The 16,890-nt window shown below is 34.1% G+C and overlaps 1 protein-coding gene across 10 annotated transcripts in view; it reads right to left on the bottom strand.

Moving 5' to 3' along the window:
• Positions 1–2,009: 2,009 nt before the first annotated feature.
• UBE2D3 (ubiquitin conjugating enzyme E2 D3) overlaps positions 2,010–16,890 on the bottom strand; it is a 31,194-nt gene continuing 16,313 nt past the window's right edge. For 5 of the 10 annotated variants that reach the window (XM_079154719.1, XM_079154720.1, XM_079154717.1 and 2 more), the window contains exons 3-9: positions 13,976–14,039; positions 13,842–13,873; positions 8,893–8,970; positions 7,285–7,390; positions 5,358–5,451; positions 4,864–4,913; positions 2,010–3,500 (exon numbers count right to left, since the gene is read on the bottom strand). In XM_079154719.1, the coding sequence (XP_079010845.1) occupies positions 4,865–4,913; positions 5,358–5,451; positions 7,285–7,390; positions 8,893–8,970; positions 13,842–13,873; positions 13,976–14,039 (423 nt within the window). In that variant the 3' untranslated portion in view covers positions 2,010–3,500; position 4,864. Of the gene's footprint in view, positions 3,501–4,863; positions 4,914–5,357; positions 5,452–7,284; positions 7,391–8,892; positions 8,971–9,443; positions 9,965–13,841; positions 13,874–13,975; positions 14,040–16,890 lie in introns of those variants that run through there. The other 5 variants (XM_079154721.1, XM_079154722.1, XM_079154716.1 and 2 more) reach the window with 5 other exon arrangements.

The raw sequence follows: 16,890 nt of genomic DNA, 5'->3' as shown, positions 1-16,890 counted from the left end.
CAAATCTATCTTTAGCTATCTACCTAGCACACTTTGCAGGTAGATCTTTGGAACTGTTATTACTTTTAATATGTAACCACTGGTTCAATTATACGTGGCACAGATAAATTCCCAAAATCTTTACCACGCATGGAACTATCTGGAGAGTTTTTTAATACAAGCTACTGGGTTTCCACCTCATAGTGGAAGTACAATTAGGACAACACCCAATAATTTTCCAAATGATGCTGGTATTGGTTCTGAGTCACTCTGAAAACCATTAATTCTTCATAGACCAAGGTCTATAACTACTGTTTTAATGTTCAAAATTGAGCTCACACAATATTAAAGGTCAAGTGTGGACTTCATGTTAACTGGAATTACCGAGTAAGACCAACTTGTCTTTAAACACAGACTTTAATGGTAACAATTCCTTTAAGCTCAATTAACTTCAGCTATTACAAGTCTTATGCAGATGTCACTATTAAGACAACATTAGTGACTTGCACTGGGTTCCTCATAAAAGACAAATTCACTTAAGTGTAATCAACAATCATTTAACAGTTTTGTTATGTCAACACAAAAACATGGCTAGTTTGAGTTACCCCCCCAATCACTAACACAGCATGATCAGTATCTTTTAAGTATACTTCAAACTATTAAAAAAAAAAAAAAAGTGAGTGTTTCACTACCCCTGAGACCACTATGTTAACTGTGGTTCATACTTTTAAATGTGAGTACACCCACACAAGAAAAGCAAAACTAATCATTTATTTAAAAAAAAAAAAAAAATCTGATTATCACATTGCAAATCTGCCCAGGGAGAAAAGAGTGAATCACTTAACATATAAATTTACCATTAACAGGTCAACTGGACTAACTCTTATAAGAGAAATTTAAGAATTTAAATTTATGCATTAAAAGGTACAGGAAATACATAGAAATAGTCCAAATCAATATTTAACCTGCTAATATTCATTTCAGTCCTACACATGGCACTAGAGCTAGTAACGTTGAATTACTGGGTTGGATGGGGGAAAAAAGAACAAATTCTTGTATTCTTTTAAAAGTTCCATCATAGATGATCCCAAGTCTAGTATCCATACATTCAAAAAAATGTTGGTTTTCCAGGTACTTTAAATTACTGTTCTCTTAAACCTGGAGAAGCCTTTATGGCTTATTCCCTTAGAAGCGACATATGAAATATTGTATAAAGCATCAAGTCAAGGATAAAGAGAACGGGACATATCCACTAATTATCATTACAATCAATGGTTTAAGTCATCTCCGTAAATACTTAAGGTTGTCCTAGGCTAAAAAAGGTGTGAGAGCCCATTAAAGATCCACTGTTTACAAAAATGTTTTATTCGTGTTTGGCTTTCAAGAAATATGCCTACTAAAGCTGTTATTTTGAGAGTATAGGAGTTTCAGAAATAATTGTTTTAAGAACAGAGCCAAAGAGCAGTATTTCTTACCTTATGGAGCAGTTACTAGTTTCTTATTCGTAATTTGAATCCAAAAGTTTTAACAGCATGACATCTACCCTGAAGAACCCACAATTTTTAAAGCAAAAGTTAAAATGAAAAATTCACTCACTGGAAAAATTATAGCTGGACTGATACTTCCCAATTAAATGCTTTATACAGAATTAACAAAGCCAGAATATCTTCAGAAGGCATGCATTTCACTTCCAGTTTAGATAAGAACCTTAAGTCAATAAATCACATCCAAACTACATATTAAACCATTTATAAAAAATTAAGCATTAACATTTATTTCTAGCTTTCCACATCTGTGTGCAGGCAAGGAATAAGACTGCACACAAGTGTAAGCAGTGCAAAAATGTGAAAGTGGAGATGTCACGTGCTAGAAATAAAATACAGGACTTTAATAAAGCAATGGTAAAATCAAAATAACTAAGAAAACAAGCATAACTACAGGATCAGAATTAGGAAGGGTGAAGAATGGTAATGCCCTTGTTACTAAAGAAGTTTAGTGGCACAGATAGCACTTGTCAAACAAAAAAATAATCCAATAGCATTTGACTTTTATTCATTCATGTTAAGTCACCTGAAATGATATTTGTTGCATTTAAATGCTCATTAATGTAAGTGGCTGAACAAATTCATTTCAATGGATACTCAATATCCCACAGTTAAGTCACTTCGACACAGCCTCATGACAACTCCCACACCAAAACAGTACTTTATTTTGTAAATTTTGACCCATTATTACTCCCATGTTTTGTTTAGTTTTTTTTTTTTTCCCAGCTGTCAAGTGTACACGGTGAAGAGTAATTTTAGTTAGATGGGTGATGCACCAGGAAAATAAATTTCTTAAACTCCATATACATGTTTCAAAACTGCTGGGTCCCAAGTCCATTTATGAACTCCAGGGCTGCCAGTATCATGTGCAGCATATTAAAACTACACTATTTGAATAGCTTATTAATTCTGCATAAATCAGGTCAAGCAATGTGTCAACCTGTAACAGACTGTGCACTTTAACTGAACATGGCAAAATATTCACTCTTTTGAACTTTACATCATCATTTGATGTCAAACAATGAAGCAAATCCCAACAGTATATACAAAAACAGCTTTGCATTTACAAAAGATTGTTTCCCATACTGATTAATCCAGGCAGCTAACTCATTGGTTTATGCAACTTTATTGAAGAAAAATAAATCAATTACTAGCAGAGCTATTAGTTGATCACTCATCCATTGACAACTTGCATCATTTATTCAGTGCTATATTAAACAGTGTATTGGAAGATAGATTAACTAATAGCTCCAAGCCTCCTAACAATTTAAATGAAAATTACAAAATGTTTTGAGACCCTATTTTGGAATACAAAGGGTGTTTGACTTCCAATTTCCATTCTCTGTAGAACAAGAACAGGTCATTCCTTTATTGACATGCATAAAATACATCACATTTTCTGTTCTGCTGATGCTATAAATTCAATACCAATTCTCCAGCCACATCAGTTATGAGCATAAAGTATATCATGTAACCTCAAATCTCTAACAGTGGAAGGTTTAAACAAAATGGATGCTTCTAGAATAATGCTGCTTCCTTTGATGTGACAACTGAGCATCCATCTCCCTCCCCCTCAGATGATTTCTTCAGCATGTTAGAGCAGTGAGGAATGGTTTAGTCTCATAACCAAGTTAGAGTGAAGACATTGGCCACATAATACACATGCTCCATTTTTTAAAAAAATTCTGAATCTTGGGCAACTGTTCTCTTGTAACTACTTTACAGTTTCTAAAAGCAGTTATTGTCCAAAGCTGGAAGAACTTAAGTCTTCTCAGATGAGCATGTGAATGAATGGAGGGAGGTAAACAAAAAATAAAATTAAAAAAGATGAGGTCTGATAGGGGAGCAGCCGGATAAGAAAATCAAAAAAGGAACAGTAATTTAAAGTTTATTCCAGCTATAATGCAGGTTATTCTGACTTTAAGGTAGCATCACATGGCATACTTCTGAGTCCATTCCCGAGATATTCTGTTGTACCTATACATAAAGAAAAAGTTATTTTAATAAGTTAAAAACCAATAAGGGAAAAATAGCACTGGTATTCAATATGGGAAATGGGAACCTTATGCTTTCAAAGCAGTATTTTAATAAACATAAGAACAGAGCTAATGAAAATCAAAGACTTTCTCACCTCCATCAATGAGCAAATGGGCTATCAAAAATTCTAAAAATTGGTTATCCGTTTCAACAAATTTTAACATTCAAAAATTATTTTAGTTCACAGATGTCTGTCAGATAGTATATATATTCTGTACATCAACAGAAATTTCCATCAAAGCTAGAATCAAACATGTATTGTCACTAAAAAATTGTCATCTGAATCCTACATTTGAGAAGTTACTTGGGCCTGGGTATAACCAGAAGAGAAAATACCTTTGAAATTTAGGCAAAAGACAAGACAGTGAGAAGGTTGAAAAAGAAATTTAAGATTGGGCAAGTGTGTAAGTGGTTGTGCTAATCAGAACCACATGTTGCTTTTAAAAACTCTGGCAATTGGTGCTAATAAGCCCAAATGAAACTTCCTAAATGGGACATCTTTCTTTAAAAAAAAAAAAAAAACAACAGGTAATTCACCCATGAGCTAGGGCAACACCTAAGGAAGACTGCTAATATTGACAAATAATATCAATCTCTCCACAGATTACAATCATGCCAGAGGCTACATACCCCAACAAAATAGTGATAACCTTTAGAAATGAATATGCATCAAAAGGCACAGAACTTTTAGATTTATATTTATAGTTAATTTTTAAAAGATTACTAGCTTCATTTAAACTAAGAACTAAATTCAACCATTTTTCTAAATTTAAACAGATGGAAGTTCTCTCTACCCAATTCAGTTATGCCAACTTAAGGATATTCTCTTCAAAAGCTAGCACTTTAAAACAAAGACTTTAATTTAGCATACAGAGAGCCACAAAACACAGCTGACATTAATGCATGCTTGTCAGTAATGAACATTTAGTTTAGATGCTTAGGCTTTCAAGTGTTTTTTCCTTACAATACTACCTCCTGGCAAAATTTGAATAAAATCACCACATTCCATATAGTACTGGTAGAGTTTCAAGCTAAAAATTTAACATGGTAGTTTGATACTCTTAAACTTCTACTTCTTAACTAGTGCTATATAACTGCTTTGCCATGCAAGAATATTTTCAAGCAGTACTGCCTATGGGGTATACTTTCACGCTAAACAGAGCTCAAGCAGTTAAATGTACAGTTTTCAGAAAACTGCCACATCTGTTACCTTTTGTTAGTTAATAGAGAGCCTTAAAGCATGCAGCACTCAAGTGCTGGCGGTTCCATGAATAAGCGCACCATAAAGTGCAGATCTTCTTACCCTACAACATAGCGTATTTCTCTGTCCACTCTCTTGCTAACCTATTGTACCTAATTGAACAAGTACACTTAGCATTAATTATTACATATGACAGTTATAATGGTTAAGTTGAACACAAAGATAGTTTAAATATCTGAGAAATTTGAACCAATTTTACAACAGCACTAATACTTTTTTGTAAAAAACAAAACCTGGGTGAAGAAAGTGCTTTCTTCCCACAAACTTCAGAGTAAAGTGACAAAAGTATTTAGCATATTAGAAAAAGAAAACTTAAAGAGGCTATTCATTGTCACATATGCTGAAACCTAGGATTTTTTTTTTTTCTTAAAAATCACATTTTTAATAATTAGATTTGGGCAGGTTTTAACTATTATCTTACCAGAAAGCAAGCATCAAGTCTTCCTGCAACCAACACAACTTAGAACAGAATATAAGCCTGACTCATTAATTGAAACCTCTTTTAAAAGCATTTCCTTATACTATTGTATACTTACTTATCTCTGTCTGTTTTATAGATCCGTGCAATCTCTGGCACTAAAGGGTCATCTGGGTTTGGATCACATAGCAGTGAACAAATGGATAAAAGAACTGCAAGAAAATAAACAACTGTTACATAGCATCAGGAGTTTGATTAAGTGTCAAAAGAACTTAAGAATCAGCATTGCAAACCTCAGCCCTCAAAGGTTTTTATCTCCTTGTCTCCATAAGGTAGAGACCATATGCCCAAGAGTACTGATAAAATAATGCCAAGATCTCATGGGACAAAGTGAACTTTCACAGTTCTAGTTCTTACTCTGACCTGTTCAACATACCAACTTAGTAGATGACAGCACTATGGACCATAGATCTCATTCATTTTGAGTACCTGTTATGTGCCAGTCAGCACACAGACACTGTCAAGAGATTATGTAAGATCAAAATGCTTAAAGTGGTTGTGACAATCACTAAATGAAGACAAACAAAAAGCAACAACATGAGAAAACCTTAACTGTCATATAAACTAAATTTTTGTTGACAGAATACAATTTATTTCAAACCCAAATGCATGGGAGAGCAAGCATATAAACTTACAGAATAGAGAATACCCTGCTACATAGTAACTCAGAAAAAAGGTACAAGCTTAAATTATGCCTGGGAGTGCAATAAGTCAGCAAAATATAATTGCCAAAAAAGCAAGTTACTAAAAGACAAACCACCACACCACCAACTCAAAATGCCATTTACAAAAAAAGTTTTCAGTATCAGAATACATCCCAGATGGGGCTACAGTTGTGGCTCAGTGGGAGAACAGTTGGCTTGCACATGAGAGGCACTGGGTTCAATCCTCAGCACCACATAAAAATAAAGGTATTGTGTCCAACTACAACTAGAAATTTAAAAAGAATACACCCCAGCAATTGAGAAAAATCTGGAATTTGCCACTTAAGTACTAGAGCATGATTTGAAAAGAAATCAAAACTCAACAAGACGGTGAAAAAGTGGTCTAAAATTTAAAAACAAAGGAATTATGGCAGCATTTACTCATTTTAATTTCTCACCACAAGAAGTTATTTGTGTTAAAAACAGACCTTTGAGAAATACTACATTCATTCCTATGGGGAGTGTCAAGTCCCACGTATAAGCATATGAAAATACATGTGTTGTCATCCTCCCTTCAAACACACCTGTTTCACTTTGCATTTACCAAACTCATGATCTATTCATAAGTTTTGGAAATGCTGCCCTTAACTACTGAATTGGAATGTTTGGAATTAAAGATGTGCTATCCTAAAATATGCTTAACAGTCATAATTAGTAACATTAAAAACATGTGTACCCAAGGAATGGCAAGTAAATGCACAAAGGTGAAATAAAACTAAAAAGACACACTTTCTTCCCAGTTAAGTAGTTTGTACACAGGTGATTTTTATTTGTGGGGTGAAAAGGACATAAATGCTTTCAGAGTTACTCAAAGAAAAAACTAAAACAATAACAACAAGAAAACCACCTATCCTCATCTATGACATTCCTGCAGTCTGGACAACCTACAAGAGATGTCATATGATAAATTTCTATTCCAAGTAGATCAGAACCGACCCAGAGACTTTTTCAAGATTTCATGGTTTTAGGGTAGCAATACTAGGAAAGAAATACCTATATCAAGGTTCTATAACATGAAACCAGAAATTTACTTATAAGAAACTTACTAGGCAAATAATACTCCCCCTAACCCCAATATGAATTTTAACTTTTCAAATAATCTCTTTAACCAACACTGATAAAAGAGTAAAAAATAATGTAAGTAAAGTTCTAATACCTTCTTAACCTTATTATCAAAACGATGGAATAAAAATTCTCGGGTAAGTAGATTCAAGGATTAAACTCCTGTTAACTATTAGAAAATCAGACTAGTTCAAGTCTATTCCACTACAAGTATTTTACCTTTAGAAATAGTTAAAGCAGGAGACCATTGTGATCTTAGAATATCGAGACAAATGCTGCCATTACTGTTAATATTTGGATGATAAATTCTTGTTGTAAATGCAACCTAAATTAAAAAAAAAAATCTAAATATTTTATCCAAATAAAAGCATTTTAAACTTAAGCAGACTAAAGCAAGGCTTAAAATATTTCGCATATACAAATTGAATCAATACAACTTAATTCATGCACATAAAACTACCAAAAATTATTGAAACTGACTTTTATATTCTGACCATGAGCCCCAAGCATTTTTTTCCCCTTTTCCTTTTCCTTTCCTTTTTCTTTTTTTTTGATACTAGGGATTGAACTCAGGGGCACTCAACCACCGAGCCACACCCCCAGCCCTATTTTGTATTTTATTTAGAGACCGGGCCTTACTAGGTTGCTTAGCGCTTTGCTTTGCTGAGTCTGGTTTTGAACTTGTGATCCTTCTGCCTCAGCCTCCCAAGCAGCTGGAATTACAGGCGTGTGCCACTGTGCCTGGGGATTCCTTCTTTTGATTAAAATGAAAAAATACAAAAAGTAAAAATAAAAACTTTGGGGCAAAAATTTTATTACTAATATGGTGTAAAATTCTGAAAATTAACTTTTTATTTATTTTTGAGTACTGGAGATTTAACCTAGGGCAACTTCCAACTGAGCTATATCCCCAGCGTTTTTATTTTATTTTGAGACAGGGTCAAATTGATTAGGGCCTTTGCTAAGTTGCTGAGGCAGGCTTTTAACTTGGAATTCTCCTGTCTTAGTCTCCCAAGCTGCTGAGATTATAGGTACATACCACTGTGCCCAGTTGATGTCTAACCTTGATGCTACAATATTGTTTAAGTATCAAAGGGCAATGTGAAAGTATTTGATATTCATTAAAATATAAGGTATTGGTATAAACAAAATTTATAGCTCATTTAAAGTATCAGAGTGATACATGTATAAATTAAATTTTGCACTTTCACTGTATGTAAGTATTTCATTTAAAAGAACTGTCACACTACTCCTTTAATGTGACTGAAGATGGTTACAGGGAAGTAGCACAATGCCATACAAATTATCATTTAGTTATTCACACAGGTTAATTTTGTTATTGGTTCTGAAAAGTCAAGAACTTATACCTATAAGTGTAAGTTAAACCAGTCTCCTTAGTGCACTAAGCAACTCTTAAGTTTTGATAAACTTATAGTCATATAGTAAAACTAAAGTAATTAGTTTATCAAACTGCAATGCATTATGTACAAAGATAGAATTAAACATCTAATGTTTTCTTTTACAAGACAATAGGATCAATAATCCAAATCTGTGCACAAATAACAAGGAAACGCTTCCATATGGTATATTTGAATCTTTCAATATTAAGAACAAGGCAAATTTTATACCCATTTGTGAAGTTCAAATTGCATTCAGCTTTTTAAAACACTGTCTATTAGTGACTCAATTCCATATATATTCAACTTAAGTTATTCTTATTCATGCTTAGCCTCAATCACACAGAACCCTAATTTCTATGAATGTTCTATTCTGCTAAAACAAAGCATACATACAAAGCATACATCTTTATTAAGGAAAAATACTTGCCTTAGGTGGTTTGAAGGGGTAGTCTGTAGGAAAATGAATTGTCAAAAAGAATACACCACCTTGATATGGGCTGTCATTCTGTGAAGAGAAAAACATGCTTAACCTTAAAATTTAAAAAGTCATTGCTAAATAATGCTTTTAGGCTTTTCTCTAATAAACAAAAATTATCTACTATTTACATTACAATGAAGAATCTAAATTATTCCAAGAAAATTCAGTTCACAGCAATAGAAAAAATACAAAATTTACTATAATGAATACTATTTAGATCCGATTTTGTAAACTACCAAGGAGTTTCAAAACAAGTATCCAGAAATACCAAGCGTTCTAGATTCAAACTCTCACAAATGAAAAAGTAAGCTTAACAATAAAGCTCACAGACGGTATATTATGTGTGTTAAATATTTTTCCTAGTAAAAGTCAGATGCGTACAAAAGGCTTTGCAACTAGCAAACCAAAAAATGTTAGCCATTTCAGGTAACAAATACTTCAAGAGTTCAAGAAGCGGAACAAGTTGCCCAGGCTGACCTCAAACTTCCCATCTCCCATACCTCACTCTCCTGAGTCCCTGGAATCAAGGGCATACACCAACCAACACACTTGGCTCCACAAAAATTCTCATTTAAAAAATTTTTTCCCTCGAAGGCTTAATGAGCTGAATTCCACCAACTCGGGAGGCTGAGATAGAAGAATCCTAAGTATCAAAGTCAACCTTGGCAACTCAGAGACCTTCTTACAAAATAAAAAAAAATTTTATTTTGAGCTGAGCCGGGGGTATAGTGTGCCCTCGGTTCAATCCGCATTAGCCCCCCATCCCACATGCACACAAAAAAAGACATTATGGAGTGTCTACGGCAAGTCAACAAATCTAGAAAACAATATAGAACATTTTTGCATCTGCACAGAAAATTTAAATTTCAAGCTACACAGCAGTTCTTTCCTTTGCTAGTTGACTTATTGTAATTTAAACATGGAGAACATTCTCCGTAAATGAGCATTATTTTACAACGTTAGTATAAACTCGCATTTGAGAAACCATTTGTTTCAAGTTTTTATTTTGACAAATCACAGTTAAAAGTGTAGCTCATCAATTCCAACCCCTCTGGAAAGTAATTATTAACTCCCCACTACATGCCAGATATGTGAAAGGGACACAGAGAATATTTTTTTAATCTTGATAGGCTTAAAACTCTAGTTACCAAGACCCATGAAGAAAATAATGAAATGTTATAGATATGAAATATGAATAAAATACACAGGGAGTTCAAAAGAGAAAAGTTAATTTATCCATGAACAATCAGGTTCAAAGAAATGCACAACTCCTGCTGGGCACAATGGCGCATGCCTGCAATTCCAGTGACTTGGAAGGCTGAGGCAGGAGGATCCAGTTTCAGGCCAGCCTCAGCAACTTAGTAAAACCCTGTCTCAAAAAGTATAAAGGATTAGGGGTGGCTCAGTGGTAGAATGCCCCTGGGGTTCAATACTTAATTTAAAAAAAAAAAAAAAAAAGGAAATAAAATTGTAAAACCAATAAAAGCAATACAAGTGTGAGCTACTATTGAGTAATAAAATTTAAAAAGAAATCTATAACAAAGCAGTACCTGGAAACAATAGAAGAAAAAAAAATCTAAAGCCATTTGACCCAGTTACCCCACTCCTCAAAAGGACTTAAAAATCATACTACAGTGATGCTGCCACATCGATGTTTATAGCTCAATTCACAATACGTAGCTATGAAACCAACCCTAGATGCCCTTCAACACATGAATGGATTAAGAAAATATGGTGTACATATACACAATGGAATATCACTCAGCCATAAAAAATGACTTTGACTTTATAACTTTTGTCAGTAAATGGATGTAACTGGAGACTATCATGCTAAGTGAAATAAGCCACCCCCAAAAAATCAAAGGCTGAATGTTTTGATACGCAGATATAATGTTCTCATATTCCAATTAGGGAGGGTGGAGGGAAGAATAGAAGTTCACTGGATTAGACAAAGGGAAATTAAGGGAGGGGAAGGGGGATGGAAATAGGAAAGAGTAGAATGAACTGGACATAACTTTTCTATGTTCATATATGAATATATCACCAATGAAACGCCACAACATGTACAACCACAAGGATGGGATCCTAATTAGAATTAAGTTACACTCCATGTGTGTATATTACGTCAAAATACACGGTCATGTACATCTGAATGTATCAAATTAAAAAAATGTAAAAAAAGAAAAAAATTAAAGCAAGGCACCCAAAATATGATGAGCTTATTAGATGAGCATATTTTTGTTAAATAATATGGCTACATTACCTGGGAACAGAAGTTTCATAAAGCAAGTTGAAGGTAAGTTTTTACTATATAATTAATAATTTAGGGGTGATCCTACATACTAAAAAGTTTTCACAAAACCCAATTCCAGATGCTTTGTTTGACTTTCATTTTCCAATTTCACACAATCATTATGTCTACTTCTGAAAAAAGACAATTCACTAATGCAATTTAAGCAAAGCCAAATTTCACTTGTAAAAAAAAGGAAAAAAAATAATTTTGAATTAGACTTTCCTTTATGTCTATGCCTACTGCCACTATTTTAGTTCAAAGATGTTACTAGTATCTTTTGCTTACATTTTTGGCAATGATTTACCACTGATATTTCTGCCATTATTCTGGCTTTCCTTTCCAACTTATCCCTCTATCCTAACGCTGAAGAGATCTTTCTAAGATTCAAATCACTATCTTTTACCTTTTAAAGATAAAATTCAATATCCTGAGTACCCAGGGTGCTTTATGATCTGGATTCCCACCAATTTAGTTAGTTTCATCTTTGACCTCTTCTACAGAACTCTCTACTATACATAAGTATTATAGATGGATAACCCAATTTTCACATTTCCATTATGTCCTATTTCTTCCCCATATTTGGGCTGTTATTCCTTATAATGTAGTTTTTTCTTTAGTCTAATTTGCTGACTACTTATTAGCTCCCACCATCTACCATATTTATTAATACTTATACTTCCTTCTCATACTGCACTACAAAAAGCTCCTTTAAAAGTAGGGTAAAAGTTGTTGGTGGTGCATGCCTATAATCCCCAGGGACTTCAAAGGCGGAGGCAGGAGGATCCCAAGCTCAAGGCCAGCCTCAGGAACTTAGTGCGGTCCTAAGGACCTTGGTGAGATCCTGTCTCAAAATAAAAATAAAAAGGGCTGGGGATGTGGCACCATGGCAAAATGCCCCTGTAGAATCCTATCAAACTTTCATTCAATCACCAGTACCAAAACAAAGGAAAAAAATTTCACATACCATTAACCTTTGTAAGAAGTGACATAATATACTTAAAACAATCTTTATGAGCCAGTAAAATACTACTTATGAACAGATTTTTACTTCAGATGGCTTTTTGCAGTTGATTACACTCGAGCTATTCTTCACAGTTCTCTTTTACAACTGTCACAATTAAATGGAAGTCAGTGTAGTTCTCCAAATATTTTCAAACATCTCCTGCCAACTCCATTTCCAATTAAAGAAAAATTATACATGTAAATATTAGAAGCAGTAAGGAAGGAAATTAATTTCTTCTCACTGCATCAAAACTTATTGGTAACTACCCTTAATATAGTACAAAAAATTCAAACATTTTTAAAAGTCACTTAACAGGCAAGGGTAATCTTTCAAAGAATTTTAGTTTTTATCAATAGCTGTGATTCAATTTTATACATAGTGTTATATACATTTTTGCCATATAGAACTTTTAATGATGCAGAGCTTTTCCTGACTAAAATCCAATAGCTAGTCTTCACTGAAACTTAAATTACATGCTACATTAATGAAAAAGTCAGAAATCTTTAGTTCTGTTACTTCCATCACCTTAACTGACCTAAAAAGTACTCTGAAGCAAATGTGCTTTTGCTATTATTCAATTCTCCCAAGAAACCTGCAATTTGTGGATTATTATGCTACTACACATGCCCCCTTTATTGTTTTGGCTCACAGATACATACCACATAGAGTAATTATAGTCATAAAATATTTTATCATAATGTGATACTTTGTCATAAGATGCATTCAGAAACCAAAACCAGGTACTGATACATTCCACTGTAAGCATACAGTCAACTATTTAAAGGTGATGTCTAAGTTTGTGTGCTTGTTTACATAAGACCATTATATACATACATATCTATATCTATATATGTTTAATGACCATTTTCCCACCTAGTACATTGTTGGCATTAAATAAAACCAGGAAAAGGAAAAGAAGAAAGCTTTCAGGAAATTACACAAGAAACTTACAAGTTCCTTCTATGTTAAGGGGGAAAAAAGTTAAGAATTTGTGCAAGACACAGTCTTACCCCAAGGATATTTTAGTTCACTCTAATTTTCTGACATTCTTAAGATGGTATCCATAATTCTGAATATTCAATTATCCAGCATATAGATTCTTATCTACCCAGGATAGAAAGTGATTTTTCTATATTCAGAATATCACTTTCTGCCTAAGTATTTCAAATTTGTTTGAAACTAAAATTCTGTAAGGAATATCAAAATAATACAATAAGCTAGATTCTTGGCAACTATACGAACAGGTTGATTTTTGAGTAATAATTCATAGTAGAAATAGAGCAAGTAAATTGTCTAAGTAACAAGAAAGTTTAATGACAGTGCTTCACACTGCTACAAAGGAAAACTAATTCAGGCAAATAAGAGATTTGGTGGATCCAAAGAGATGCTACACTCTACAAACGGAACACAGGGACACATTAATGTACATGTAAATAAAAAATACTATATTCTATTTCTTTCAAAGGTAGTACAATTATAGCATAACCAAAACAGAATACACTACATAATAAAATAAACCTACAGACTAAGTTTAAAAATTTATAATCAGACCAATGCTGGATTTTCAATTACAAGCAAAACTTTTGAAGTCTTAATACTTACAGGTCCCATAATTGTGGCTTGCCAATGAAACACTAGAAAAAGGGGGGAAAAAAAAACTCTCTTTAGCATCATCCCAAAATACACAAGCTTTTTTGAGGTTAGTCATTAAAAAAATCAACTTAGAAGTTACTTACTATCATCCCCAACTGGACCTGCAGAACATTGTGCTGGAGGGTCACGGGCCAAATCACTAAGTTCCTACACCAAAACAAAAAGTGGTCATGTAATCTTAATTTAAGGAAACACAGTCACCTGCTTCCATTTACTTTTTTTCCCATATGTGTGTTAATTGGGATTAAACCCAGGTTCTCACACATGCTAGGAAAATACTCTAAAATTTACCTACCTTCCCCAGTCCTTTTTGAAAAAAATATTTTGAGACAGGATATCCCTAAGTTACCCCAGGCCATGTTCTTCCCTTTTCTTCCTCATGAGTAGTTGTAATTCCAACTACTTGCACCACCGCAGCTGGCTATTACCCCCGACTCCTGGTACTGGAGACTGAATAAACAAGTGGATTCTACCTGAGCTAAATCCCAGGCCCTCAATTCTGACCTTTTTTAAAATTTTACTTTCAGACAAGTTCTCAATTTCTAGGGTGGCAAAGAACTACCAATCCACCTGCTTCAGCCTCTGAAGCACTAGCATTATAGGCATGTGCTACCATCCCCAATTTATTCGTCAGACCAAGAACTTTAAGACCATGCAATCACAATTCTCAAATACTACATTCTGTTAGGAAAAGTAAAACATAAGTAACCCTAAGTGTCTGATTCCTGGAACATGGTAGGCGTATTTATTTAATGGACACATGATAAAACAATCATCTTGGTTAGGGCTTATAAAAATATATATACACTGAAATGAAATTTTTATTATACAAACAAAAGCTGGTTTCTTACAAATCAGATGCTCTCAACAGCTTTAAGAACCCAAAGCAGAGCTTAACATCATGTTATTTGCTAAACATCCAGATCAGATCAGAAGCCCTCTTATCTGTCTTAAAACCATACTTTTATCTAGAAACCCACTGTCCCCATTTTCCACATCTCCTTAATCCCAAATACTTGGGAGGTTGAAGCAGGATGACTGCCAAGTTCAAGGCCAGCCCCGGGAACTTATCAAGACCCTTTCTGAAAATAAATTAAGGGATAGGATGTCACAGAGCTTGTCATGCACAAGACCTTGGGTTCAAATCTGCAACTCCCCTCTAAATAAAACAAGTGGAACAAAAAAACTCCACACTCCTCACAGGGCTAAGTACTCTCTTGTGTTTAGTCTTATTACCTCGACCTTTTAACTAAACATTTATTTTTAATTATTCCTAAAATTCTCTCTAAAATAACTATTTCTCTAAGTAAAAGTTTCATTCTTAGCAATACATGCAAATTCCACAATTCCATATAAACTATCTCCAACAAATACTCATATGTATTTAACCCTTCCACAACTTATCAAAATAGATAATCTAGCATAAAGATCAATTCCTTAATGTGAAAATTATGATCAAAGAAAAGGTCAGGAATCAAAAAGGCCAAAAAAAATCTGAATGCCATTGTACACAAAAGACTGAAAGTATTAGAAAGCAGATTGAGTTTCTAATTTTCTTTCTTCGTGCTGGGGATTGAACCCAGGGCCTCACACATCCTAGGCAAGCACTTCCATTTACTTTTCTTGTATTTTCAAATGTTGTACGAAACTAAAATTCTTTAAGGAACTGAATATATCCTCAGTCCACTGAGCTATATCCTTGTTTCAAATAATTTTGAGTGTGTGTGTGTTTGTGTTTTGTTGTTGTTTTTTAAGAGGTTTGCAGTGGGTTAATGTTCCTCAGGCAGCCTTTCCCAAGCAGTAGCCGGGATTACAATGGCACAACTAAATACCTAATTTTAAAAAATACAATAAATAATAATCTGGGGGCTGGGGTTATGGCTCAGTGGTAGAGCACTTGCCCAGCATGTATGAGGCACTGAGTTCAATTCTCAGCGCCACATAAAAATAAATTACAAATAAAGGTCCATGGACAACTAAAAAAATGTACACGTGTAAAGAAGAATAATCTGGTCACTGCAACAATTTAACAATATTGATACATTTACAACTCTGGAACATTTTGACCAGAGTTCTAACCAATGCTCAAATATGCAAGATTAGCCCATTTCTTTTCCTGGTTGTTTCAGATTAAAGGTAAACACTTCCTACTTTTTAAGGACAGAATACAGGGCTCACTGATAAAGTAGACCCAGATATGAAAGACTTATCAGCCTACTCCTCCAGCCTTTGGTGAATGGAAGTATGATACTGCTATTTCTGCTGGCTACTTTGCATATAATACCAGTCAGGTATGCTATGGTACTGGCCTCTGAATTGAGAGCAGGGTTATGAGTAAACATGGGAAGAAATGAGAGGCTGGGCAGCCCCACCTTATGAGTCAAAGCTCTTTCACAGTATAACAAATATTCCATTATTCCAGTAATAATGTAACTCTAAGACAGGCTTGGTGGTGCACCCTATAATCCCAGCAATTTAGAAGGTTGAAGCAGAAGGGTTACAAGTTTGAGGCAGGGAACTTAGGGAGAAAATATTTCAAAATAAACAGGGCTGGGATGTAGCTCAGTGGTAGAGAGCCCCTGGGCTCAAAGAAACCCCCATAAAAGAAACTCTGCAATTCTAAATTCCTTAATTGTGATTCTATATTATATATAAAAAAAAACTATGAGCTGGGCTGTGGCTCAGTGGTAGAGCACTCGCCGAGCATGTGTGAGGCACTGGGTTTGATCCTCAGCACCACATTAAAATAGAGGTATTGTGTCCATCTACAACTAAAAAAAAATTAAAACAAAACAAAAAACTATGGCTGCTATGTTGACTGCATTAGCAGAACAAGAACTATACAAATAACTTAAAGCTAATTTTATAACAGATTCAGTTGTTTAAAACAGATGACTTGATTCTTTACATGGAATCCAAAAAAAAAAAAAGCTTTTCTAAGGCCATTATTTTGAAGACAGAACACCTAATTTCACACGAACCATGTTAGAGAATGCCT

The sequence above is a fragment of the Sciurus vulgaris genome (assembly GCF_902686455.1).
Source record: "Sciurus vulgaris genome assembly, chromosome: 9".
Classification (NCBI taxonomy): Eukaryota; Metazoa; Chordata; class Mammalia; order Rodentia; family Sciuridae; genus Sciurus; species Sciurus vulgaris.
Note: the sequence above shows the minus strand (reverse complement) of the source record. Positions and strands in the feature narration are given on the sequence as shown.